The sequence below is a fragment of the Electrophorus electricus genome, chromosome 3 (genome assembly GCF_041902795.1).
Source record: "Electrophorus electricus isolate QZ-2024a chromosome 3, ASM4190279v1, whole genome shotgun sequence".
NCBI classification, from domain to species: Eukaryota; Metazoa; Chordata; class Actinopteri; order Gymnotiformes; family Gymnotidae; genus Electrophorus; species Electrophorus electricus.
This window is the reverse complement of record NC_137499.1, coordinates 21379771-21397981: the sequence shown is the minus strand read 5'-3', so window position 1 is coordinate 21397981 and position 18211 is coordinate 21379771. Positions and strand designations below refer to the sequence as shown.

The window sequence follows — 18211 nt, the reverse complement described above, 5'->3', positions numbered from 1 at the left end:
GAATATACCCATGCCATCAGGGAAGAAAAAATCCATTGATGGAATAACCTGGTCATTCAGTATATTCAGGTAGTCAGCTCACCTCATTCTTTGGGCACATAACGTTGCTGAACCTAGACCTGACCAACTGCAGCAACCCCAGATCATAGCACTGCCCCCACAGGCTTGTATGGTAGGCTCTAGCCATGATGGGTGCATCACTTCAACTGCTTCTCTTCTTACCCTGATGCGCCCATCACTCTGGGACAGGGTAAATCTGGACTCATCAGACCACATGACCTTCTTCCATTGCATCCATTGAAGTCAATCTTTATGCTCCCTAACAGATTGAAGCCATTTTTCCAGTTAGCCTCACTGACGAATGGTTTTCTTAAGGCAACACAGCTGTTTAGTCCCAATCCCTTGAGTTCCCTTCGCATTGTGCGTATGGAAATACTTCCACTATTAAACATATCTCTGAGTTCTACTGCTGTTTTTCTACAATTTGATTTCACCACACGTTTAAGTGATTGCTGATCACAATCATTCAAGATTTTTTTCCGACCACGTTCCTTCCTCGAAAATATTTCCCCATTGTCCTTCCACTTTTTAATAATGCGTTGGACCGTTCTTAACCCAATTTTAATAGTTTCAGCAATCTCCTTAGATGTTTTCTCTACTTGATGCATGCCAATAAGTTAACCCTTCTGAAACAGATTAACATCTTTTCCATGATCACAGGATGTGTCTTTCAACATGGTTGTTTAACAAATGAGAAGCTACTCAGCTAAGCATCAGTTAGGGTTAAATCATTTGTTGCTAGCTGAAATATAATCACCCATGCAGTAATTATCCAATGGGAGGCTCTTACCTGTTTGCTTAGTTAAATCCAGGTGGTGACCTTTTTTATGGCCAAGCAGTGTATATTTAGAAACAATTTTTACATATATATTTTATATATAATACGATAGTTATATACTTGGGCACATTCTGGCACTCTTCTGTTTTGTACATTGTAACTATTTGCACTTCTGGTAGATGCTAACTGCATTTCGTTGCCTTGTACTTGTACTGAGCAATGACAATAAAGTTGAATCTATCTATCTATCTGAGATCAGCTACCCCCCCAGACAATACACTACCCCTCAATGAGATCCAAATTAATGCTGTCCAGACCCTAATCTGAATCTTTGTTGTTTGTTTAGATCCAGTGTGAGGTGAGGTTTTCACCGCTAACTTGCTAACCAACCTCTTATAGGAGACACCTGAGGACATGCTGAACTTCAGGTCTCCTTGTACTTTCGGTGTGTAGGTCTTCATAGGTTTAACATTTTAAAGTCCCCAATACGACCCCCGACCGTGACATGTAACATCTAAAGATACCACTGCCTCTGCACAACATCCCCAAGTCTAGTGTGAGAGAGTGCAGTACTCACCCCCCCCCCCCCCCGGAGTTTGTAATTAGTCTGTCTACTCACATAATGTGTTTGTTAATTACCGGAGGAATGTAAGGAGTTCACACTTGAGCGCTTCACCCGCCTAACTCTTGTGGAAGTGCAGTGTGATTTGATTTTTAGCAGCCAGCATCCCTCGCATCCCCAACCCCCCCACTAGCCCACTAGGGTTATTGAGGCAGCATTCACTCACACATACAGTCAGACACACACATACACACGTCGCATAAAGTTCCCTCTGTACTAAGAACAGGTGGCGGCAGTACCCCTGAGACTAAGTGGGTGTTGCTGTCTTGTCTTTGTCTTAGCTTGTGTGTCTGCATATGTGTGCATGTGAATCTGTGTTTTGTTTGTCTCTGTCTGCTGTGCGTGCGTGCGCAAGGTCGGTCGGTCTCAGGTGTGCAATGGGCATGGTGTCTAAGGTGAGTGTGACTGTGTTTTCTCAGGCAGGTGCATGCGTGCATGTCACGCCACACTCGGCCAAAGCTTACGCTTCTGCATCGCCCACCCCCCATCCAGGGCTCCACCACGGCCGTTAAGTACAGTCAGTGTTGTGCGCTGTTCTGTTTTCCCTACATCAACACACCACAAGCATTTCACAGCTTTACCAAACCACCGACTCTGAACTCCCAGTGAACCAAACTGGACTTCAGTGCCAGCCAGCAGCAGAAGAAACTGGGACTTGACTTTACTGGGTGGACCAGTTAAGAGCTAATATTTCCAAGTTCACATCCTAGAAGAGAACATGACGATGACCCCCACACAGACCATGTGTTGCTTGTACATGTGCATGTTTGTATTCGTGTGTGTGTGTGTGTGTGTGTGTGTGTGTGTGTGTGTATAAAAGTAATGGGATAAAGGTTTGGGCGACTGCTCCAGGTGTGTGCCAGCACTAGATCTGATGTGCAGTGGAAACTCCATTAGTCTTGAGTGTGGTTTAGCGATACTCCTATCTGGAGGAGCAGGAAAGAGGGAGAAAAAGAAGGGATGCAATTAGCGACTTCCATAGAAATGTCTGTCCGCCTTCCTGTCTGTCTGCCTCCGTGTATGCATGTAAGCTGAGTCAGCCCTCTAGACAAATCGCCAAGCTCCACAGAGTCAGTTTGTGAGGCTGTATGACTGGTGGCATGCAAATAACAGGACCGTGTGTGTGTGATTTTGTTCTTCTATGAAGCCATGTGAAATGAGGTTTTGTTTTGTTTTTTTTAAATGTAAAAGATTTATGAATGCAGCTTTTTAAAATTTGTATCGTAAATCTTCCCGATTAATGTTCAGGAAAGGCCCCAGATTTCCTGGAGCTTCTTCCTTATAGCTGCTGGAATAACAATGACATGTAGCTGGATGGAGATCAGACACCTGGTTCTGTCTAGTGTCCACTACCACCATACTGCTTTGCCTTTCCACATCCGTACTGCAGTAACACAGAGCGCGGGTGGGGGTGGAGGTTTATGTGATGACAGTAAGATACGGGTGGAGGAGGTGGTGGTTCTTTTTGAATTTTGTCAGTATTTCATTGTAATAAGTGATGTTCGTTTTCATGTCCTAATTTCATGTGATGTGATATAGTCTCATTTAACGGGACGTGCAACTCAACAGGACCACAGTATTTATGATTTCACTAGGAGCTTAATAATTGTTGAACCCATGAATCTCCCTCCCTGTCTCTCTCTCTCTCTCTCTCTCTCTCTCTCTCTCTCTCTCTCTCTCTCTCTCTCTCTCTCTCTCTCTCTGTGTTCTCAGGTACATTGGGAAGCTGGACTCCATCACCATCAGCGTGTGGAACCATAAGAAGATCCATAAGAAGCAGGGTGCAGGATTTCTGGGCTGCGTGCGCCTCCTCTCCAACGTCATCAACCGCCTCAAAGACACCGGCTGTAAGTCGCTTGTGCGTGTGTGTGTGTCGGGCTGTTGAAGGGGAGTGGCCCTGGCTCACTTAGATCCACACTCCCCATGGCTTGTGGTATTATTGATATCTACATTGTTAAGGCACAGATCACTGTTGTTCCCCCTGATCATCCAGGAACTTCTCTACCATTACACTGAGGCTAGATACCCATATGGATGTCTTGCTTCATTCTCTCACACACACACACACACACACACACACACACACACACACACACACACACACGTCCGTAGGGTGTCTCAGGAGGGGAAGGCCAAGGTGGTGGTGCCAGCCTGACTGGCGGAGGGTGGGGGTGGGTGAGTCTGTGGAGACCAGCCAGGCAGACTGACTCAGTCTTCTCCTTCTTTGGGGAGGGAGAGGGAGACACACAAGCCACAGCAGCCCCCATCTGAAACACACACACACACACACACTCACGCCAGATAGACATACACGGGCAGACAGAGACAGTTGGGGATACAGACAGACCAGAGAATGAGCCACGGTGGTAATGTTCCCCAAGGACTCCAGGGATGTGTGTGAGGTTGTGCGGTACATGTTGGTGACTGTGTGAGGTTGTGCTGTATAAAGTTGTGTAGTGAGTTTGTGTATGTGAGTTTGTGCTGTGTGGTATTTCGAAAGTGACTGATTTAGCCTCAGGAAGTTTCTCTCACCACAGATCTCCACAGATCTTCACATAGCTCTCTGACAGCGAGACTTTGTCTCCTCCAATATGCATGCTCTCTCACACACACACGCGCGCGCACGCACACACACACACAGGATACAGAGCTGTGCTGTTTTCTAGGAACTTTGTGTGTGTGTGTGAGTGAGTGAGTGAGCATGCATATCCATCTGTCTATGCATGCAGCACCAGAAAGGGAAAACCACATTTTATGTCTGGCCATCCCGACATGTCTCTCATTCAGCGTTTCCCGCCATGTGCTGATGTGGCATCAGTGGAGTTAAAGTCAAAAGGCAGCAGTTCAAACTAACTGAGCTAGTCTCCGTGTAGGTCAGGTGTCAGACTGAAACCATTTTGCTGCAGTACGATCACCGCTCATGATGTGAAGAAGAGTGATAATAAGAGTTTTGGATTTATTGGTGAAAGTGATAATTGGATAATTGGGTTGTTTTTGATTAACAGATCAGAAACTGGACCTGAACAAGCTGGGACCCAGTGATAACGACACCATCAGAGGACAGATAGTGGGTGAGTAGAACATCCAGACATCCAGTCTATTTGGCCCTTCTCCCTCTCTCTCTCTCTCTCTCTCTCTCTCTCCCTTTCCCCCCCTTCATCTTTTCTCTCTAACTGCCCTGCCCCCAGCTGTAGCTATAGCTGAATCAAGCTCTCAAACTGTTTGTAATTGTGTGCGTGCGTGTGCGTGTGCGCGCGCGCGTTTGTGTTTGTGTAGTGAGTCTGCAGTCCAGAGACAGAATAGGAGCAGGAGGACCCTTGGTGGACTGTAGCCGGCTGTTTGACAATGACTTACCTGATGGGTTTGTACCTGCACCTAAACACACCCACCTGCCACACTGACAGTTATACTGATGCAACCTAGCTCCCTTCAGCTTCACACACATTCAGCCCAGCTTCCTTCAGCTTCACACACTCACACAACCCAGTTCCCTTGAGCTTCATACTACACACAATCACTCAACCCAGCTCCCTTCAGCTGCACACACATTAGCTGCATTCCATACCCCAGGATCTCTTTGCAGTGTCTTTGACTTCCCTACATAATGATGTGATGTGGGTCAAGGGTACTGTAGTCCATTAAATCCCTTAATGCTAAATGCACTGCAGCGGAATCGCACAGAAGACATTGAGTCTTTTCTTTGGCATACATGAAATGTATATCTGTAATATCGATCCAAACATTTTTGCATAAACAAATCAAATATCTGGTTAATGTTGGCAAAACAGCTTGTATAATTATAGCCAGTAATTACCTCAGGACACTTAATGTTAGCTAACCAGGCGAAAGTTACTGAGCTGAATTCATCTGTGTCCAGCTGGGAGGAAAGGAGAACCGCCACTGGCAGGATTCAGTACCTGAATCACATCACACGGACCACGCAATGGGAGAGACCAACCAGGTGAGAAGGTGCTATTCCATGTGCCTCCTTCTCTGTTTCTGATCTCACTGGTTGATTTCATTCGTGTAAGGTCCCTAATTAGAAAGGGTGTGTGGAGGAGCATGCATACACACACGCATGCATTTGCACACACATCCTTATCCTCTGTATATGCCCACACAAACCCCTCTCTATTTTTCTCTTTCTCCCACACATACTTTCACATCCACAACCCTATTCTCACTTTATGCGTGTGTGTGTGTGTGTGTGTGTGTGTGTGTGTGTGTGTGTGTGTGTGTGTGTGTGAGAGTGCATGCACTCTCTCACATCCTTCCCAGCCCCACACACAACCTCTTATGTAATTGCATTGACTAACAATCTCTCACATTCTAACTTTTTCAGCTACATAAGCATCTATACTGCTTCCTCCTCTTATCATGCTGTTTTCTGTTCTACTGAACCACACAGTCTAATTGAGAGACACACACACACACACTCCTGTTTCCTAGAAGCTTAGGCCTCTTCTCTCTGCTTACGCGCATGCGGTTTAGGCCTGCATCGGAGTACTCGAGCCCTGGCCGGCCCCTAAGCTGTGTGCTGGATGAGAACACGCCTATCCTGAGCCCCAACGGGGCCACCAGCATCATGTCTGGGGACGCCAGGGCCCAGGAGAGGCGCGTACGCTCCCAGAGACACAGGAACTACATGAGCAGAACACACCTCCACACACCGCCAGACCTGCCGGAGGGATACGGTTAGTGCGCACACGCGCGCGCACACACACTTGTATGTAAGTGTTCACAGAACCGCCTCATGCTGGGTGAGGTACAGGGACATTACATGCACTCTGGATACACAGTGGTGTTCAACTGAATCCAGTATGTAGTCATCCATGCAAGGGGGTGCAGGATTTGCACGCCTGCCAGTAACGTCTGCAGCAGCAGGTGAGGTGAAGAAGGTTCTGGGTTGCTTTCTTTTTTTTTTTTTCTTTGCAGGCCGATGACTTTTCCGCTACCTCTGTTTGTTTTGCATGTCAAACGTTCCCTGGTACACAGATGGAAATGCACTGCAGAGCGCTTTTTCTGTCTGGCATGCAAGCACGGCGGGCGAACGGTGAGGGCCTCCCAGATGTCTGTGCCCTTATAAGGGCCATCAGTGTCCGAGACGGCCTTCATCACTTCCATGTGTGCGCATGTTCCAATACCAGATCCTTCAGTGTTACTGAGCCGTTACATACACACACAAACGTGCGCGCGCACACGCACACACACTATTTATTTATTTAGAATCCCTTTGTATCGCTGTACTCTGGAGTGGAATTTGGTACTCAAGACCCAGGCCAAATCTCTGATGCCTAAAAAAGGATTTCAGAAGAGGAATCTAGAACTTGTGTGTTCTAGAAATGGATTCGATTTTAGAGCAGGCATAGAAAGTACAGTCCAGTGCACCTCCTGAAACTCCAGAAGTTGGTTCTAGAGTTGCGTGTAGAGCTCTGTTAAGGTAAAAGGTAGAGGGTGAAGATGAAGATGGGCTGAGGACAGTCTGCTTCTATTGAAGCTCAACCAAACAGAAACCTCAAATGTGACACACACACACACGGTTTGACAGAGGAACCATACCACGTGACACAGTTTACTCCAACACTCTTCATCCCATCGTATATACTGGAAGCTGCGTTCACACTTTGCAGACCTTCATCTGTGAGAACGGTGTGTTCTTGCCCCAACGACTGACTGCTCTGACATTCTTGACTTTCTCCCTGTGTTACTGCAGAGCAGAGAACCACCTTGCAGGGCCAGGTGTACTTCCTCCACACGCAGACCGGCGTGAGTACGTGGCACGACCCACGTGTGCCCAGGTAACCCCCTACACCTGCACACCTACACCCCTTTATACCGTGCCCCTGCTCAGATGACGCCGTGTGTGTGTGTGTGTGTGTGTGTGTGTGTGCGCGTGTGCGTGTGCGTGCGCGCGCGCAGAGATCTTAGTAACGTTAACTGTGAGGAGCTTGGCCCGCTCCCGCCAGGCTGGGAGATCCGCAACACGGCTACTGGCCGGGTCTACTTCGTAGACCACAACAACCGAACTACGCAGTTTACAGACCCACGTCTCTCTGCCAACCTGCACCTAGTGCTCAAGTGAGTCTGGCCTTGGTCTCTTGTGTCATTCTGAGGAAACTATAGCACTGGTGGGGGTGATTATTATAATAATAATAATAATAATAATAATAATAACGATGATGATAACGACAACAGTGATGACTCACCCATCAACACCTTTCTAACTCTCTCTTCCTGGTTTTCTAGCAGTCCCAGTCCAAATGGATCTCGTACCTGCCTGGAGAGCACAAACTCAAATGTCAGGTAGGACCTTGTCCTGTCTTCCGTTTCCTCTGATCATGTGTGCAGCTGTAGAGAGGTGTGTGTGTGTGTGTGTGTGTGTGTGTGTGTGTGTGTGTGTGTGTGTATAATTTTCCTCAGCGTTGCAGCTGTATAGGGGTGTGTGATGCTCTGTATCTGTTCCTCTTGAAGAAGCAGCTTTATTTGCTGCTTTGGCCATCATAAAGGCAGATCATGCAATGAGGCCATGTTAGCTTGTTGGCAGGCCCTTTCCCAGATCTGTAAACATTCTTTACCAACTGGTAGGCAATGTATTAGTTTTCTGAGTTTGTTCCATTGGGGGGGGGGATTGCTGATTGATGTAGACTACTAACAATTAGGAGGGTTAGGGTTCATGTCCGCCTCTCAGATGAGCCCAAATCAGACAGACACCTGGACTTGTGTGTTGCTCTGTGTCTGTGTACTGGTGGTTTTGTGGTTATGGTGTATATGTGACAAGGCTGCAGCTTTGTACAAATTCGAGGAAAAGAATTGATGAAATATCTTGGGTGTGAGAGTGTGTGTTTGTGTGCTGATTGTGGCTATATTAAGACATTCGTTAGACTGGGGTTGGTTGGTTTGTTTGTGAGCTCCTTGCCATGGTGGGGATCCAGGCTGCAAAGCTTCCCCTCACACCTTAAACACACTCTCACCACACTGTGCAGGACGCAATCTCTCCCCTGATCTCTACCATCGCGGGAGCACCCAGCAGCCTCCAGCATGCGCTTCACGACCCAACCAGTGGCCAGTTAATCTAAGACAGCGCTCCGAACTGGATCCAGACCTCCGCAAACATTCAGCTTCACTGTCTAAAGCCACAACCCGCCTCCTTTATTATTCGTGTTTGCATCCGTTCTGCCTATAGGGACACAAACAGCAGCAGTATTGTAATGGCGGTTTTTTTCTTTTTTTTCTTTTTCCTGAAGCACACGTGGGACCTCAGCAACCATTCTCTAAATATATGTGGATTTTCCATCCTGAAGTGGTGGTTTCCATGTAGGACTTTTCTGGGTATGTCTCTGTTGGAAGGGTTTCCTGGAGCTGGATGCCGTGGAGTTTTAAGTGGGAATAGGCCTGGGTTAGACTTCCTTCCTTTAAGTCTTCGCTAAACATGACTTTCTAAAGAACTACATTAACCAAAGTGGAAGGCAGAGGAAATGATTGCTGGTCCAGTGAGAAATGGCAAAGGCACACGCATGTTCCCACACGAACAGCCCAGCCCTGTGCACGGGGGAAAACGTCCCTGGCACCAGTGCTAAGCAGCATGGGGATGTATGGTGTGGCCACTGCATAAAGAGTCTTTTGATGGAGGTGTGTGTGTGTGTGTGTGTGTGTGTGTGTGTGTGTGTGTGTGTGTGTGTGTTTGTGTTTGTTTGTTTGTTTTAAGCCCCGTGTTTATTCCGTCTCACTGGGCCTTTGGCTGTCTGACAAGTTCAGTAGTTCACAGGCCAGCGTACCTTACGGGCTGTCCGCCTACCTGTGCACATAACGCAGAATGGTGAATTCTGTTGCTGTGAATTGGAGAGGATAGTGAACAGATGGTGTTTTTGAGAGATCATCTTAATCAGTAGGTATCTATCCAATGGCCCCCTGAGGCCAACATCAGTAGTCCTGATCTGATGGTACATTGTTGTCCTCAAGCATCAGTTTTGAACTGGAATAAAATAAAGTGGAATCTAGCGCAGATGGCTAAAATGCAATATACTTTAAAATCTAAAAGAAATTTGACTAACTTGTGCAGCAGAACTATAGGGCCATCGTACACAAAATGATTCTTGCATTCTTTTGTTCATTTGGCATCAAGTTCCATGTACAGAGCTCTGGTCTGACCATAGGACTGCCAGACATAAGTTGAATTACACCTTGCGTCAAAATGGCTTCATTATCTCATGTTGGCGCGCCACCAAGCAGAGAACCGGCACGTTTTGTAAAGCCTCCTGTCTTTTTACATCCTTTTTCTCCTTCGCTTGTGGTTTATGACCTCAGGCGCTGCCCTTCGATGACATGAGAGGGGTCCGACAGCCAGCCAGCGAAAGACGGACCAGCCTTCTTAATTACACAGCCTCACCGAGAGCCCGGACACACGTTTTAAGGTCTAGTCCAAATAGAGCTAACCAAGTGAGGTTTTTGTTCTATATTTTTAAAAGTGCCATTGGAAAGGGTGGGCGTTACCGCACGGTGCTCCATGTCTGAAAACCACGCTGGCAGAAGTGCTGATGTTTATTCTCTGCGGTTGGTGCCGTGACCCAGTAAACTGGCTGTAGTCCTTTTTTTTGGGGGGCGGGGAAATGTGGGGCTCCTGTATGAGCCACTCTCTGCAGCACACGTGTGACATCCCCATCACGGCCCAGGATTCTTCAGCAGACGCCAGCTTTCTAACAGTGGCAGTTGCCTTTAGGATGTTCAGGAAAAGAAGCACCAGGACAGACGGGGTCATTCTAGAGACTTCCTGACAGGCCCAGTGAGTGTAGGGCTGCATCTGTTGAATTGAAGCAGTGTCGGACTGGAAGGCTTTGGGCTTTCCCATTGCTGTCTGCTTTGCCCCAGACTTTTATTTTATTTATTTATTCAAGAACCATTTAAGGCAATCGCAGTGTACTTAACATAATGACTAAGTAAACCATAGAACCTCTCTAGTGCACTTCCTCCCAAAAGCCCTTAACTGTGTAAATGTTCTCTAAGATACATTCACCACACAGATCCCAAATGGCTAAATGTATTAAAGGAACACACAAACCCCACCAGGACTGGGCAACACGGTATTATACCATGTAATATATCCGCGGTAGGTGTAGGCAACATGGAGTGGCCAGTTTTCAAAGACCACATCATGCGTCATTTGGAAAGATGCAAGAAAAAGAAAGAACAGACGACCTTAAGAAATGTAAAAACTTTGGGCCTTAAAAGAAGACGACCGGTTTGAAAACTGGTCTGCTGTGGTTTATAGTCTGAACTGCGTCTTTGCTGCGTCAGCTAGTTCCTGAGGCTTGCACGGGCTGTGGGGATGATGCAGGTGTGTGGAGGCTTGGTGTGGACAGTTCAGGACGTGTTCGGGTGAGGCCGTGTGGCTGCTGTACCGTGCTGGTGCCTCGGAGCCCGTGCACATCTCCACTTCTTTGTCTCCTTCTCCCTCTTTTCCTCCCTTGGTTCTTTCTCTGCCTCTTTCTCCCTCCCTCAGGAAGGATGCTGAGGGATTGGGTGGCGTTGAGTGACGTTGCCAGAATTGACAGCATAGGCACAAGTTTGATCTCCTTTATTTTCAGCTGGGCAGGAATTGGAGCAGGCCTCTCACTTTGCTGCGTGCAGTAACAATTCACATGGTCCTGGTTTACAGAGGCCAGTTGAAATATTGAAATGATCATCTCCATTTCTTTTTCTCTCTGTCTTTCTGTGGCTTTGCATCTCTCTCTGTCTCCCTGTCCAGCCGTCACTCCCAGCTGAGCGAGCAGCTGGCTCTGGCCGGCCTGCCAGAGGAGGCCGAGTGTCTGACGGTCCCCAAGTATAAGCGCGACCTGGTGCACAAGCTGAAGGTGCTTAGGCAGGAGCTGGTACAGCAGCAGCCGCAGGCAGGCCACTGCCGCGTGGAGGTCTGCAGGGAGGAGATCTTCGAGGTAAGACACACACACCCACGCGCACACACACACCCCAAGCCATTGTGCGTCCCAGGAACACAGCAGGCACTGTGGAGGGCAGCCTGCTTCCTCAGCACGAAATCCCATGCGGGCAACTCTGTGGGGTTATAAATAAAAAGCGCTTGGCATGTGATGAGGGAAAACTGTTCATCGTGCACTCGTCATAACGGCTATAAAACAACAGGACAGCTTTTGAAGTAAGTCCTTCCACAAAGCAAACATTTTATCTCATACGTAGAAAAAGAAATGTTTTACAAGAAGACGGTTTCTAAGAAGAAAAGTATGTTGGGGGGGGGGAAAAAAAGGCTCCTTGCAGTGTTGAAGGGATGGACCCAGGTCAGGTGCATTATGGGAGCGCTGTGCCCGGCCTTCCCGGAGGACCGTTCTGGATATAGAATCCTTCAGCTCAGAACGTCCGTACACTTGAAAACCTATTCTCTTCTTTCCTCCTCTCTCCTCCCCTCACGCCTGTCATATGGTTCTTGGAAAGCAGGAATTCCTGCTGTATGATGTCAGCGGGGAACGGAACGGGGCTGGGGTTGTGGGGGCAGGGAGGGTTGAGTGCGGAAGGATGGAGAGACCGATATGGACGCTGGGCCTGAACCAAGCTTCAGAACTCTCGCCTCGGCAGCCAGCAGTGAAAAAATGTTACTTCCATGACAGCCTGGAAGCACACACACATACACAGGGCCTTTTCCAGTCTGACATGGCTCAGCAGCTTACGCACATGTGCTCAGAAGGCAGCAGAAGCCAGAGGAATGCGCTGTGTGCCCAGTGCAGCTCCAGACCTGCGTTTGAGTGGAAACACTCAGGTGGTGTTACATGAGCGACTTACAAAAGTGCTTTGTCATTTACTCATAGAATACATCCAGGTACAGTAGGTTAGAATTAAACATACCAATGAACTAGAATACTGTAGAATACAAGGATGAATGCTGATACCTAGAAGTACAAAATACATAAGGTCTCTCTTAAACAATGATAAGTGCTATAAACAATAAGTGCTAGAGTTTGTTAAACAACATAAACAATACCCTACAATAAGTACTAAATTAGTCAGTCAATCTGGGAGCAGTGTCAGTTGTCCGTTAAATATTCTGCAAATAGATGGGTGTTCATGACATTAGAGCGTGCTGTAAGCTCTCCGGGCCTCCCTCCCTCTCTCTCAGTTCAGCTGTCATCATCCCCACGCTTTGTTTTCCTCCCTTCTCAACGGGGCCCGTGTTTCTCGGGAGGGCCCTCGAAAGACTGCGTGGGGAGCAAGCATGTTGCGTTATCCGTGCGTGTCCACTGGGGGCCACGTTTTGCAACACGTTCTCAAAGAGACGGTGGGGTCAGAGTGCTGGTGCAGGACCATCACACTGCTTCATCAACACTTTAAACACTGATTTTGGTTGACGCTTGCACGTTAAAGCTGTTACTTGATCTCAAATAAAATGACTTATTTAACTTTAATTGCACATTTATTGAACTTGGATATCAATATTTAAATGTGTAATTTTGAAATTTGTTGACAAAAAGCTCATAGAGACTGTAAATAAACTGCAGTCCTTCTGACAGCTCTGTGGTGTTCTTGCAAGTTGTTAACTAATAAACATGTTAAATATTTGCTAATTTGCTTTCTGTTAGTCTCATCTCCAGTTGTGAAGTGTTGGAAGTGAATTACTGATTCAAGCTTGTGTGTGTGTGTGTGTGTGTGTGTGCGCATGCGTGCTTGCAGGAGTCATATCGGCAGGTGATGAAGATGAGGCAGAAGGACTTGTGGAAGAGGCTGATGGTGAAGTTCAGAGGAGAGGAGGGGCTTGACTATGGAGGCGTGGCCAGGTACATGGACAGCCACACTCCTTTCCTGACCCTATACAGGGACTAGCTAGCCTCCAAAGAGCTTTAATGTTGTACCAGCATAGCAGCTGCTATTTCCCTGACTTTATCTGCCAATTCTTGGATATTGTAATTGTGGCATGTAGGCGTCGCAATAAAACCGAGTTAAATGAAGAGGCTGTGGTAGGATTAAATGAACTTGGGAGTGCTTGGCTTTAGCTGGGTGGCCGTGGGTCAGTTAGCTCTGCGGCATGCTCTGTTAGCAGCCGTACGTCAGCTCCTAAATATAACCCTCGAAATCTCCCTACAAAAGGCCTCTGAATCAGAATGTACTGCAAGAATCTGGCCTAGCGAACGTTTGCTGACAGTGGCAGAACAGTGTGCAGTGAAAGTGCGTGTGTGTGCTGCTCTGTGATGTCCTCAGAGAATGGCTGTACCTGCTTTCCCACGAGATGCTCAACCCATACTATGGCCTGTTCCAGTACTCCCGTGACGACATCTACACACTTCAGATCAACCCCGATTCCTCAGTCAACCCAGTAAGACTCTCTCTCTCTCTCTCTCACACACTCACACACACACACACACACACACACACACACACACACACACACACACACACACAAATGATCTGATGGATTTCAGACACATTCACGCACGCGCACACACACAGTTCACTTACAAAGCGCTCACGGAGCGAAGCCCTCGCTGAACACCCGTACATGTGCGTCTGGTACAGGAGCACCTGTCGTATTTCCACTTTGTTGGGCGAATCATGGGAATGGCGGTGTTCCACGGCCACTACATTGACGGCGGCTTCACACTGCCCTTCTACAAACAGCTGCTGGGCAAACTCATCACTCTGGACGACATGGAGTCGGTGGACCCCGACCTCTACAACAGCCTTGTCTGGATACTGTGAGTGAACGCCTCCAGCGCAGTCCCACTCCCACACACACTGCGGGCAAGAACTAATAAACATCCTAGTAGCCCTACGACTGTGGGGACACGTTTACTCCACGTGGTTCTTTGTGGTAGCTGCTTTTTGGAGTAGTTACTTTTCCAGACGCATCCAAGTGTCTTGTGTGCAGTCGGACGATGTCAGTGGTATTGTTCTGGTTCCAGGGAGAATGACATCACCGGGGTGCTGGACCACACGTTCTGTGTGGAGCACAGTGCATACGGCCAGATCATTCAGCATGAGCTTAAACCCAATGGCAAGAGTGTCCCAGTCACCGAGGAGACCAAGAAGGAGTATGTTAGGTAGGAGGCCTGCCTGCGCGCGCACACACACACACACACACACACACACACACACACACTTCCTTCCAGCCCTCCGAGAAAAGGCAGATAGACAGCCACAGCTGGTTCAGAGAGCTGCTGCCTGATTGCCGGTCAGGACATACAGTTGAGTCATATTAACCACACTGCCGTGTCCTTACAGTGGCTTCCAGTGAGTTAGAGACATCATGTCTCATGCTTTAATACATGATTGATTAGTCCCGCCTCAGCATCTGCGGGATTGATCATTAACTAGTGAACTCTATCAGGTGTTGTGGAGCAGGGAAAGCATGACCCTGTGCAGAGCTGGGGTCACGTCTCTCTCCATCCTCTGGGGCCGCTCTGAGTTCTCATGCCTTCCCCCTCGCTGGATTCTTCTCTAATGCTGCTGTTCCCTATTCTGAAGCACTCTGGTACTGTAACTGTATTGGAGCTGTACTGTAACTGTCCTGTAGTTGTTCTATAGTTGTTCTGTAACTGTCCTGTAGCTGCACTGTGCTGTATATCTTCTGTGCAGACTGTATGTGAACTGGCGTTTCCTGCACGGTATTGAAGCTCAGTTCCTGGCTCTTCAGAAAGGCTTCAATGAGGTCATACCACAACACTTGCTCAAGCCTTTCGATGAAAAGGAGCTGGAGGTACGAGAGAGAGAGAGAGAGAGAGAGAGAGAGAGAGATATATATATATATATATATATATATATATATATATATATATATATATATATATATATATATATATATACACACACACACACACACACACACACACACACACACACACACACACACACACACACACACACACACAGTTATCGTAGAACAACAGCTGGGATGGCCAGTGGGTGCCGCGTGAGCTGCAGTATCCCCCCCACCCCCACAGTTGATCGTGTGTGGCCTGGGGAAGATCGACATCCACGACTGGCGGGCCAACACGCGTCTGAAGCACTGCACGGCCGAGAGCAGTGTGGTCAAGTGGTTCTGGAAGGCTGTGGAGTCCTTTGACGAGGAGCGGCGAGCCAGGCTGCTGCAGTTCGTCACCGGCTCCTCCAGAGTGCCCCTCCAGGGCTTCAAAGCCCTCCAGGGTGCGTGCATGTGTGTGCGTGCTGCTGTTAGGTGTTTCTTTCCTAATGTTTTGCTGATTGCGTTCCTTCATCTTGCTGACGTTGTGTTTAGGTGCAGCAGGGCCCAGGCAGTTCACCATCCATCAGATTGACGCAAACACAAACAACTTGCCAAAAGCCCACACGTGGTAAACGCACTTTAGTCCTCTTAGTTCTAGAACACACACACACACCTTCAAAACATGTTTGTCATGTAAATGACTGGTTCTGACGTCTGCTTTCTTGTCTGTGTAGTTTTAACCGCATTGACATTCCCCCCTACGAGAGCTACGATAAACTGTACGACAAGCTGCTCACGGCCATCGAGGAAACCTGCGGATTTGCTGTCGAATGATTGGCTGCTTCAAAGGGAGGAGCCTGCGCAAGGGATTCTGGGTAGTTCGGTGGTGGCATGATCTCACCCCAGGGGCAGAGGGAGTTCATGGAGCCCCATGCAGAAACGTTTTACTTTATTTTTTCCTAGCTTTTTTTTTTTTTTCAATTCATCTTCTCTCAGCTGCTATGAACCAACAAGAAGTCATCTTAAATCTGAAAGTGTTGAATATGGACATATTTTGGGGTGTGCTTACAAGCCCCAGACCCGTGTGAAGATTCCATGTTTACTCTGAAAATGCGCGTGTGAGTATGTGTGTTGCATCGCATGTGTGTATGATGGAGGCAAAGAGTCAGACAGAAAAACGGGCAATGAATGAAAGAATGAACCCGTACACATAATATGCAAAGCCCCAGGTCTGGAGGCGCAGTATTGCAGTGGAGCCAGTGTAGCAGGATCGAGTTCTGGCCTCCTGATCCCAGCACTGCACAGTTTAGTGCTTCAGTTCACCAGCTCATCCTCAGGCTAACGCGGACCAAACACTCCACTGTGCAGTGTTTCTGGCAGACTTATCCTTGTAACTGTATATGGTCCCCATCACACCTTTTAATCTGGTTGAGAAGACTTGAAGGTTGAATGATACACAGAGCAAAACAAGCAATAAATGTAGAATAACTGTTAAGAGTCATAATGTTGATTATTGCAAGCGGTTGAGTCAGGAGAACGTGTTTGGGAGAAGGCTTTGTTCCAGTGTCAGATGGCCAGCCTGGTAGTGATGTGCTAGTCTGATGGTAACTGTTCTCGCTGTCCACAGCAACAACCCGGTAGGTGCTGCAATGACTGAAGAATTCCCATGAAACCCAGCTGCTGATAGGGAGATGACTGATCTTAGAGCAGCTCTGCCATACTTCTGCCATTATATTCACCCGGAGCTGAAAGGCTAAGGCCGGCCACTGGGGTCAGGCCTCTGTGCATTAAGGCCTTTGGCATGATTACAAGCCCTGGACTTTTGTCTGAAGAGCATTTAGAAGTGCTGGGGCAAGGGCATTTGGGGTTAACTAAGGAGCCCATATCACGCTTATCTCTGACCGAATTCACAGCACATTTGTACAAGTATACATAAATATATACATACAGGGCTTTGTCATTCTAAAGAAATTGTATAGATTTATATTTTGTATATGGCTTAAATGTTACAGGATTTAATCTCAGGTCATGTAGGATCTCCCTCCCTTGATCTTTTTATGTGTGCCTGCTCAAAAAGGTTTTGATGACTGCATGCACCACCGGCTTGTATTTTAAATTTTTTGGAAAGGTCAGAGGTGAGGGCAAAGGCCAGAGCCAGTCGGTATCTTCTGCAGTCTTCTGCACTAGCAAGGCCACACGACACTGCTCAGTTCAGTCCGAGGGGTGTGTGTTCCTTCAGAGCAGCACGTCTCTTGACGCATCACCCTTGCCCGTACCGAATCTTTCATTCTAAAACATTGGAAACGGCGCAAGACTTTGTCTTACCCTTATGTATAATAATTTTTTTTTATAAATGTATTTTGATGTTTATAACAAATTCCTATGATTATGGAAGTTGTCTTTTGCAGTGATAACTCCTCCCAGGTGTACTCAGTTCACATATACTCTCGATAAAAATGTTAATTAAAAAAAAAGTATACTCATAATGGTGCTTTGTAAAGTATCAGAATATTTTTCATATGCTGATGAGAGCTTTAAAGAGGTTTTCTTAATGCAAAAATTAACATTTACAGATTTTAGTTTATCAAGAATATTAATCTATTTGTTACCAGTTGTTGGGATTTAGCATTAAGACCGTTCTGTTAGAACAGTACGTGGTCTCCAGCTCCTGTACAGGTTGAACTAGTCCAAAATCATCTATCATGCATTATACATATTGGACTTTGAAAACTCGCAATCACCTTTCTAGCATGTTCTACTTGCAAAACTGTAATCTTGGCTAACTGGTATGACATGACATGAATGGTTTGTGTGGGAATGCCAGGTGTGTGTGTGCGCGTGTGCGCGCGTGCATAAGTTTTGGTCTTGTACACAAGCTTGACAAACGTGCTCCGTTTTGTTTTTTGGATTTTTCTTTGGAATTTGTATTTATTGTCCCTGCCATCCGAGTCACCTGTTTGTACATAACAGAACGCCGTGTTCCTCCTGTACACCTCCAGATACGAGCAATAAACTGGGACCTGCTTGCAACTGGCAGTGTTCTGCTTTCAACAGAGAACTTTTTCTGTGGGTGTAT

The 18211-nt window shown here is 47.2% G+C and overlaps 1 protein-coding gene across 1 annotated transcript in view; it reads left to right on the top strand.

Moving 5' to 3' along the window:
* The window catches only part of LOC113583267 (E3 ubiquitin-protein ligase SMURF2), a 38186-nt gene extending 19993 nt beyond the window's left edge, over positions 1 to 18193 (top strand). Inside the window, exons 4-20 of the mRNA XM_035528781.2 lie at positions 3174 to 3307; positions 4466 to 4531; positions 4737 to 4821; positions 5338 to 5421; positions 5952 to 6154; positions 7174 to 7258; positions 7380 to 7538; positions 7707 to 7763; positions 11203 to 11389; positions 13131 to 13234; positions 13656 to 13770; positions 13971 to 14149; positions 14357 to 14494; positions 15030 to 15150; positions 15395 to 15596; positions 15688 to 15763; positions 15870 to 18193. Coding sequence (XP_035384674.1) covers positions 3174 to 3307; positions 4466 to 4531; positions 4737 to 4821; positions 5338 to 5421; positions 5952 to 6154; positions 7174 to 7258; positions 7380 to 7538; positions 7707 to 7763; positions 11203 to 11389; positions 13131 to 13234; positions 13656 to 13770; positions 13971 to 14149; positions 14357 to 14494; positions 15030 to 15150; positions 15395 to 15596; positions 15688 to 15763; positions 15870 to 15969 — 2095 coding nt within the window. The 3' untranslated portion in view covers positions 15970 to 18193. The remainder of the gene's footprint in view (positions 1 to 3173; positions 3308 to 4465; positions 4532 to 4736; positions 4822 to 5337; positions 5422 to 5951; positions 6155 to 7173; positions 7259 to 7379; positions 7539 to 7706; positions 7764 to 11202; positions 11390 to 13130; positions 13235 to 13655; positions 13771 to 13970; positions 14150 to 14356; positions 14495 to 15029; positions 15151 to 15394; positions 15597 to 15687; positions 15764 to 15869) is intronic.
* Positions 18194 to 18211: the final 18 nt, after the last annotated feature.